Consider the following 10,264-nt stretch of genomic DNA (forward strand, 5'->3'; position numbering starts at 1 on the left):
ACATTCATCTTTGGGACCAAAAGGTATGGTGCATAGGGAGTCAAACACACTCTATCAACAACTTCATGAGAAATTCAGGGTTTGAAGATGTCAGAATTTTTCAAGTCACAGGAACAAATCCAAGGGAAAAATTTTCTGTTGCACGCAATATTATGAGAGTAGGAGAATAAATGATCACCACTTTTGCCGGCAATAGGATTGAAATGACACTAATTATAATAATAACCATTAGCCTTTAGTAATCACTTAATTCAAAGAAAGACAATGTCCATAAAAATGACAAACACATAACTGTTAGAAATGATCCCAATAACTACATTGGTGGGAACGTTTGTAGATAGAGAAAAGGAAAACCTTATAGGGGTGAGGGACTTTTTTCTGCCAAGGGTCATTTGAATATTTATAACATAAAAATGATCAGCTTAAAAATTAGCCTGCTATATTTGGTCAACCATTTAATGCACCCACCCCTAATGCCTTGGCAGGGCCAGACCAAATAAAATGGTGCACCTTATAAGGTCCACCCTGACAGAACACATGAGTGCTATGCTGCTGACACAATTTAACTCTGGTCTGCTTCTAACTATTCTCTCATATGCCTCTCATATGAAGCAACATAGATTTAAGTTAGCCAGAGCAGAAGACAACAAGCCATATTACATTGAAAGACTGTAGAATCTTTTTTCCCCTAAAGATTTTAAAAACAAACAACACAACTGAAGACTAAGAGGCACATGTATTCTCAGCTGAGTTTTGAACAAAACTCCTGCCTAGAGGCAGGAGAATAATTTGAAAGCAATCTTCTCAAGGTACTTTTCAGCCTTCCAAGTATTGACCAAACTCTTGAACTTCACTAAAATCTAAAAGTTGTTCTTTGAAAGTAAATTAAATTAAGAGATTGGCATTCTTCAAAATAAAACCTTTCTAACTATTGCTTTGGGTACCATAAAAAACAAACAAAACAATTTTATGACAATGTTGTACACAGAAATGCTCACAGGTTTTTCAGTGTGTCAACAATTATTTTATATATATATATATATATATATATATATATATATATATATATATATATATAAAATCAACACAGGTAATACTGTCGCTTACTAGTTGTTCATGCATTTTCAGCTCATTAACATGGGTTAAATTTATGCTTTGGCAAATTACACAGGGCAAAAAAAAAATATGCTCAAATTTTTTTAAAGATCACAGTAGTGAGAAATGATTTATGAAATACCCAAATCACACCAAGCCTAATATGTATATTGTGTATTTGTTTTTGTATTTGTGCATCAAAGGGCTGCTGAAAGTTATTTTGGTGCTAGAACTGATTGAGAGAACTGGTGCAAGCATATGCTTAAAAATCCAATCTTCCCCCAGTTCCTTCTTATGCCTTGACCCAAACAGCCCGCCTGAGGTGCAGAGAGAAAATTCAATCTCAGCCCACTCTCCAGAGACCTGAACTGCTAAGTGGGACAAAGGGCTGGACTGTCTGAGGACGGAGAAGGCTGGCTGACCTCTCTGGCCCACTCAGACACTAGATGGTTCTGCTTACCTGAGCAATAACATTTAGAGAGCCACACCTTTCTTAGTTAATGTTCCAGGTTGAGAGGTTGTGCAAAAAGGTGATGACGGTAGGAGAGGGCAGAGTATCTGGACAGTGGGAACCTTTTCCTGTAATAGTGGTCAGTTGGGAGGGACTTCAGTTAGACACACTTTCAGGGAGTTTGGGGTAGTGATGGAAATGGAGAAAATGAGTGAGAACAGGACTACAGATCCATGGGCTGCTGGTACAGTCCTCATGATCCGTTCAGTCAATATTAGTGACTATAGGTCCTTTTATTAATAAGAAAGTTTAAAGGTGTAGACCCCTAAAAAGTTTGTAAACTGAACTTCATAGACTCTTCCTAGTGTCTGAAGCTTTACTGACATCTTTTGTTTCTCTATTTATGCATCGGGGAGGTTATCAAAAACAGCTCTTGAATCTAACTCTGGTTGGAAACATGTCTCTAACTATTCCTAAATCAGTGACCTTAGATGATTTAATGAATCCCTCCATGTCTTAGTTTCCTAATCTGTTAAAAGAAAAAGGAAGTAATAATAGGGCCCATCTCACACCATCATTGTGAACCTTAAGTGAGTTAATAAAAGCAAAATGCTAAGCCTGGCACCTGACGTGTAGAAAAGTGCATACCGGTATTAGACATTATTCTGTTACTATTATTGTCATCTTCGTTCACCATAACTGCCCATAACTGCACACTGTGTACTAATCCTAGCAAGGCACGGGATGCCTGCCAGAGTCATAGGCACACACATATACAAAAGTCAAGGTCATGTCCAAATTCAGGCTCCTAAGACATGGCAACGTGACTGGTATATCATACCACTCTACACCTGCACTTCAGAGTCCCAAAGAACAAGCTTATACAACTTGCCTGGGAACTCAGCCGACCTCTATTATTCAAAGTGGCACCTCCTTCACAGATTGGAGTGGGCCTGGGTCTGATCACAAATCAGACCACTGGGCACTTTTGTCAGGGGCATTAACACTCCGACCACTGGGCTGCTATTTATTGCAGGATTAGTTATTAACTAATTACTCATTACTCTAATGGCCACAGACGTAAGGTCAGCCATCTTCTCCCCTCACACCAGGAGGATCCAACATGATAGAGGTCAGACAGGTAATTTGCATCGTCTTTCTCTGCTTAAGAGGCCCCAGCAGAAGAAGGCGGAAGAAGATACTGCGTTGAAAGCAAGCAAGGAGGTGTCATTTTGACAGGAGCCTCTGTATGCTCCTCAGGGGAAGACCTGGCCCCCCATCTCCTGCTGGGCCCCGGCAGCCTCTCACATTTGATAACTTGCAACTGGCCAGCTGGGGAAAGCAGACAAGGTCTGACCCCAGCCCTGCCTCACTTCACTGGCTGGCAATTCTTTCCCACTCGGAGCATCTGGAGAGTCATCCAACTGTGTTTGCCAAACTTGCGTGGAAGTGAGAAGCGTGTTTGTTTTATAATCAGTGTCTTGGGTTTTAGATAAGAATATCATAGGAGATGGTCACACTATGATCCTCGCTAATGTACCCCTAGGCTAGTAAGTACCGAGACAATCCTGCTCCTTGATTTCATGTGCACGGGAATAAAATGGGAAACGCGTGACATTTTTAAAAATGATTGTTATTACTGAGTGTAAAATTTATTTTAACCCTCTCTGCAGAGGCAAAGTTTCACGTTGAACGCGTTGCTCACCAGATTGAGCCTCCTGTTCCCCCGCCTCCTTAAATATGTGCTTATTTACTTCCTGCAGAGTTCAATTTCAGAACCCATCAAAGTAGATCCACTCAGACCCTGACTACATTTTCATGCATAAATTTCATAGATGTCTTCTGAAGGAATGGCACTTGCATATGCAAATACTTCCCAATGCCTTTTCATTTTTATTTTCGGCCTGTGCAGTGTTTAATTCCTGCAAACACATCACGCAAACAAAGATGGGCTCAATAGCAACACACCACGGCATGTGTGAATTGTTCATTGCAAAGCGGTGAGTCTGACAGGGCCAAGCAACTTTCACTATTGGAGCAAGATTAAATAGGAGGGATAAAGGTATACTGGAAAATAAAGTCCCAAGCATGTGGCTTCATTGTGCCTCCGTATTAATAAGGGGAAAGATGACAGGTCCTTCCACAATTCAACAGTGATCTGGGGCCTACAGATCAGTGCACAAGGGTGCAGGAGCCAGGAGGTACCTTTATTGAGGCCTAGGAAGGAGAGTGCACTGCAGCACGGAACCAGGAGACACAAAATGTATGTACAACATGGCAAAGGAGACCAGAAACACAGCAGGAAACGAGGCTTTCAGCCAAGATGAAGGTGCATCATCACCTTCCCACACATCTGAGTCATGTATTGCTGATGCTCTGGGAAATATCAGGAAGTGGTCACAGCTTTTCATCCAGGACATTTAAGCACTCCCTTCATTAATTATGCTGTGCTTCTTTGCTTCTTTTTCCACTTCCCACCACAGGCACTTTGGGATGCTGGTGAGAACGTGAAGTCAAACACTTGTTGAAGTCACTCGGAGATCAAAGGCATTTGATACAGAGCAATTTTCAAGCAACACCCCCCCCCCTCCCCCGTCTGAAATGTGTTTCATTTACATGAAGATAACTTGGAAAGTAAGAGTAAAGATTAAATGAAAATTGTATCTTGCAAGGGTCTGTAAGTGCAAGGGAAACACAATTTTAACTGTTTCATGGCTGATTTGGGGAAATCATTGATTAAAGCTGGAGCTAGGATGAACTGGGAGCATATGGAAATATGTTTTTTTTAGAAAAGCTGCTGGTGTGTATATATATATATATATATATATATATATATATATATATATATAGTCTTCTAAGAAATAAAAGAAGTTTATTTCTAAGAAATAATTTAAATAAGTTAAGCAACTAGGAAAAGAATTCAACCTGCTATAGACTGAATGCTTGGGATCCTCCCTCCAAATTCTTATATTAAAACCTAATCCCTTTGGCATTTGGAAGAGGGCCTTTGGGAGGTGGTAGGTCGTGAGGGTGGAGTGCTCCCTTATAAAAGAGGCCCCAGAGAGCTGCCTGATCCCCCTCAGCTATGTGAAGACACGGGAAAAGACAGTTGTTCCTGAACCAGGAAGAGAGCCTTCCTCAGACACCAGCACCAGACCTGTCTGTCCCTTCGTGCTAAATGCATTTCTGTCGTCTGTCAGCCACCGGCTGTGGCATTTTGTTACAGCGGCCCAAAAGAACTGGGAGACAAGCTCAGGTAGCTGGAGGACGTACATTAGTTGCCACATGTACTGTAACAAGAAATAAAGCCTCGGTAATGTAATAAGGAGGCAGGCGGGCCTTGAACCCTGGCACCGGCAGGTGGACCCTTCCCAGTGTATGCATGGCATTTCTGCATATTCGCTTGTAATTTGGCTGAGCCATCAGTGCAAACTGCACACACAGCCAGGCTGGAAGGCAACACACAAGACTTAGCGCTGGTGAATCAACTTGGCTACACTGCTCCCGCCCACACAACCGTACACTCACAGCAACCCTGGAGGGGTGCTAACCAATGCCTGACAGATACTGAGCATGAAGAGAATGTCAACTGTTAGCGCTTGGGAGACAAATGTTTTCTTCCCCCAAGAAATCAAAATACTAGAATGCAAGAGGGCCGTAGGGAGCCGAGAGCCTGCGGCTATGGTACATCCCTCAAACCCTACTGTTGTGTGCGCCCAAATGCAACCACCAAACTGTCCAAGAATTTAGTGTCCGGGACCAAAGAAGCACTTCTGTGAAACCCATGGGGGCTTGACACAGGGGGTGAGAAGGACCGTTCTCGCCTAAGCTCTAAGGGACCACTCCATGGCGCCAGGCTCTGTCCCGGTGGTCACAAGTCTTGGCCATCAATGACACACAACACTGCAAGCCGGGAACATAGGACAGTGGGTCAATGGGCGCCGCTCCACATACCTTGTCTTGGGAACTCATCCGACTCGCGGTGCACGAGGTCTGTGACTCGGTTCCCGTAGTGCATCCTGCTGTCGTGGTCGTAGGCCTTGAGGGTCTCGCTGGAACTGTAGGACTTCTGCGTGGGCACGCGGCAGTCTTCGCTGTCCAGCGAGGAGCTGGTGTAGCGGCACTCTTTGCCACACCGGCCCCGGGTCAGAGAGCGGTGTCGCCGGTCCTTCACGTCCATGATTGCAGAGCAGGCAGAGCGCCGGTGGCTGATGATCTCAGAAAAAGTCAGGCCTGAGTGTTGGCACGGGTCACGTGGCCACCTGAGCACACCAAAGGAAACAAACAACCCCGTGATTACAAGAAAATGCTGCCTTCCGTTCTGACTCACGTTCTGACTCAGATAACAACGTTAAGAGGCAAATTTGGACCGAGCCGCATCATCTCTTGCAAATGCTTAATGTATACTTAAACCACTGGCCTACATAGAAGGACACGATACAGTAAATTAATTTTCTTGCTGTTTAATTTATTAGATTTGGTGGTGGTGGTGGCGGGGGGAGGGGAGTAATAGCAAAAATAAGTCATCTTTTGATTTTCTCTTTGTGTACCAATCACAGAATAAGTCTGTCATTCTCATGCAAGACCTTATTCTGAATTTGCAGTTGAAAGCAAAACTGATTTTGTTATTATTAATTATATTCTCTTTTTGCTATAGAAGAGTTGGGGAAACAAAAATAAAAAATAAAAAAAAGTATATGAGGCATAAATATACACTCTCGATGCTTTGCAGTGATACCAAGTCAACTTGAGTGACCTAAGATGGCCTGGGTGAGACTGGAGAATGATAGTGGAAGGCATTCTTGACAGGCAAACAAACTTCCTCTAATTCCTTTAATGGGCCTTCAGCGTACTCCTAGTCAGTTTTCTCACCTTTGCAAAGCTTTGTGTGGGACACATCTGGTCACTTCTTCCTGCTTATCTACCAACTGGAGAGCTTGCTGACAGGAGTTCTAACTGGCCCAACAACTTCATCCCCAACCTGAGCCCACACACCCATCATGTTCATTGCTGGGATATCCAGTGCAGGAAAGAAATGAGGGATGAGCACTGGATAGAACAGGAAAGTGATGAAGAGGAGGCTCTCTAACATATAAACTGGCAACCAGGGAGCCCCACAGTCTGCCACTTGACACCCTGGATGTGTATACCCAACATCGCTCAGAAAACACTGGACTTTTGCTTAGCAAGTACAACAGGAACGCTGAGATGTCTCCGTGTTCCAAACCACAGGTTCTTACTGATTTCATGAGCCATGAAAATAGTGTGGACTAAAGGGCCAGGGACTGGACAGAAGGAACAAATGAGGATTTTAATTAAAATGGAAAGTGCATCCAAGATACTGATTTTTCTCTAGGCTGTGGCTCTCTGATTCCTCAACGTGTCAGGAACTACTTGGGGAGCAGATATGTGGTTCTGAGCCTCTCTGCTCTTTTGTGGTTATTCTACACACTGTAGTAATGATGCCTTTGTACACCAATGGACCAGCCTTTATGCACTCAATGTGAACATCTCTCCCAAGACAGTAGACACCTCGTTCCTGTCTTTTCACACGAAGAGGGCCTTCAGCATCCCAAGAACCTGACTCATTTATACCACTTGCACATTTTATCACATACTTCCTGTTACCATGGACAAGTCTGGCGATGAAAACAACACCAAGCATGCCATGCGGCTGCCACAGCCCGTTCTATAAAAAAGCTAATTGTTTCCCTGACTCAGGATGTTGAGAAGCAGCTTGGAGAGTCCCAGTCTAGATCCCAGCACCTGCTTCAAGGACACACATTGTGTCTATGGGCCTGGAATTCTTTTCTATGCAGAGTTAATTCAAGTGTTTTAAGACTAATGCAATCTCTGAATGTCAAACTCATCTCCCATGATTTCCAACAAGTGATGTAAACATTGCAGAATCTGTTTTACAGGCTGGTTAAGAGCAGGGCCATTGAAGCCTGGACTGGATGTCAATGTTACCATGGCCACTGACCAGCCAAGGCCCTTATAAAATAAATCATTCCTGGCCTTTCAAACTCAGTTTTCCAATCAGTGAAAATGAAATCCAGTTTTCCAATCAGTATTCACTTCATAGCATTTTAGTAAAAATTGAAACAGATACTACGATAAAGCTCCCAATAGGCTCTCTAACACATTGTAGGGACCTATGGGAAGAAGGTTTTGTTTTTTTTTTTCCTTCTCTGAAAGATTAAAAATTTGTTTTTGTTTTCTTTTAGCTAAGTAGTTCATAGACTTGCATTAGAGGATGGAGATGATACTATAAATTCCTGAATCTCAAAGTTCTAATGATAGAAACTTGATACTTGAACTACAAACCAGAAAAGAAGGGTGTTCAGCACCTATGGAAGGTTATACGACTGCACCCACACCAAGAGCTACACATAGTTTTGGGGTGAATTGGGTGTTTTGGGTGGTTTTTATAATATTCCCTTCTCCTGTTTCTCTGTCAGTTTTTATTCCTTAATGTTTTCAGTGTTTCTGACTCAGGAAGTCCCATCTTCTCTAATTTGCATCCTGCTTTGGAGAGCGGGCTGACTCTCTATTATGGGTGGGTATGTAATTTTATTTTATTTTTTGAAATCATGCTCTGATTTACAGGCTTATTATAAAAGCTTGAAGGCTTATTACCTAGTTATAAAGTACAAGAACTTTTCTGTTTGGACATTTTGATGTCTAATTTGGTTGCCCAGTGATCTTTTCCTGCTAAGTCCCTCTTTCCTGGCTCTACCCTTGATAGTTAAGCTTGTCAGCAATGTCACATCCAGACAAATGATAGCAATTTTTTATATAATGAGGTAAAAATGACAAATCTTAGTCATGAAAAGCTAAATTTCTAGGAAACTAAGCAGAATAGACAGGCTGCTAGCCTATAGATATTTTTCATTTAGCCTGCCTGTTGTTTAATTTTTTTTCAATGTTAAAAATATATTAAAATCTGGATATGGATATATAGCTTATCATTAAAAATTAGGCTATTTAGAAAGTTCTGCTCCCAGAAGGATGGAATAAATATACTTTTACTTATACCTCCCAATAAGTTCAGCTAAAAACCTCAGGCATTACTGAAGAATAAATGAGTAAAACAAACATAAAGGGAGTCATCTGAAAAGTGCAAAGAAGAGGCAGATACACTAAGGCCCTCAGACCCTAAGGAAGAATACTGTGGTGAGTTCCTGGGATTTCTTCTTGCCCTATATGTCTCAGATTTGTAGCTGAAGACACTGGCAAGCTGGAAACATCGATAGACACAGAGGACAAAAGTCAAAAGGCTATGAAAGGTGCAGCCCATTTAGAGAGGAACATTGAGATAGTAGCGCACCTCACTCTAACCAAACAACATGGAAAAAAGTATAGCCCCATTCCCATCTTCACCAGTAAAAGCCAAGTGGGGACCCTACCTTTCTATGCTGCTGAAGAAGGAGTTAAGCACTCCCAGTACCAACACAGTCATTTCAGAGAAGGGAACCAGGACTTGCATCCCTCCCTTGAAGGAATGAGGCCATCTTCTCTCTCCATGGGGAGCCTGGGCTTCCACCCCACTGGGTAGTAACTAGGTATCTCTCTACCCTGCAGGGGTGGTGTAGGAGGAGACCTAGGGGAGAGTTAAGACTTTCACACTCTCCCAGTGCTAACGTGTCCTTTGACTCTTTGTGAGTGGTTACTGGTGTCCATAGATGTCACATGGGGAGGAATAATAATTCTCTCCTATCTCTTCCACCCAGGGAGGCATCAGTGCAGGCCTAATAAGGAGCCAGAAATCCCACATCCACCTGTCCCAGCTCCTTACAAACATCACCTTGCACTTGGGTGCTGACAAAGACTGATTGGGAAACCTGGACTTCTTTCCCAACCTAGCAATAATGAGATGGGTATCTCTTCTCCTCATAGAGCAGTTTCAGAAGAAAGCAGCTGAAATAGGAGATTTAAATGGGATCAGAATCTCATAGTATCCAAGTGACTACTTTTCAATTAAAAAATAATCACTTGGCATACCAACAATTAGGAAGATCTGAAACTGAATAAAAAGATACAATTAATAGATGCCAGCACTGAGATGATAAAGATTCTAGAATCATTTGAAATAGGTTGGAAAGTAGCTATAAATGTGCTTCAATGAACAATTATAGGTGAAAATGAAACAATAGAAAGTTATTTTTAAAAAACACACAAAAAGTTTCAGCAAAAAAAATGCAAGATATAAAGAAAATTCCAATGGAATTTTCAGAACTAAAAATGAAAGTAACAAAAAAATAATAATAATAACAAAACACCCCCAAAACAAGCGAACAAAAAAAAAAAAAAATTCTCAATAGATGGGCTCAAGAGGAGAATGAGGGATAGAAGACAGAATGAGAAAATTTGAAAGAATGAACAATGGATATTACTCAATGTATATAACACATTAAGACACATACTAAAGAGGAAAAATAAGAACAGAACCTTGGAGCCCTTAGAATGATAACAAAAAACCTAATCTTTATATTGTCAGAGTCCCAGAAAGAAAGTAGAAAGTAAGAGGGGCTGAGAACGTGCTAAAAGCCCAGCTAAATAGATCCAAATTTTCAAAAGACATAAAGCAACACTCAAGAAGCTGAATAAATCACAAACAAGATAAATCCAAATGCATCCCTATCGAGATATATCATAATCAAAACTCTGAAAACTTAAAAGAAAATCTTGAAAGCACTGAGAGAACTGACACTTTAT

At 41.7% G+C, this 10,264-nt stretch overlaps 1 protein-coding gene across 4 annotated transcripts in view; it reads right to left on the reverse strand.

The window, feature by feature from the left end:
* The window catches only part of TENM2 (teneurin transmembrane protein 2), an 867,288-nt gene extending 861,485 nt beyond the window's left edge, over positions 1 to 5,803 (reverse strand). For all 4 annotated transcript variants that reach the window (XM_045577000.1, XM_045576998.1, XM_045576997.1 and 1 more), the window contains exon 1: positions 5,501 to 5,803. In XM_045577000.1, the coding sequence (XP_045432956.1) occupies positions 5,501 to 5,726 (226 nt within the window). In that variant the 5' untranslated portion in view covers positions 5,727 to 5,803. The remainder of the gene's footprint in view (positions 1 to 5,500) is intronic.
* Between the last annotated feature and the right edge of the window lie 4,461 nt (positions 5,804 to 10,264).

Source organism: Pipistrellus kuhlii, unplaced genomic scaffold (genome assembly GCF_014108245.1).
Source record: "Pipistrellus kuhlii isolate mPipKuh1 unplaced genomic scaffold, mPipKuh1.p scaffold_m20_p_8, whole genome shotgun sequence".
Taxonomy (NCBI): Eukaryota; Metazoa; Chordata; class Mammalia; order Chiroptera; family Vespertilionidae; genus Pipistrellus; species Pipistrellus kuhlii.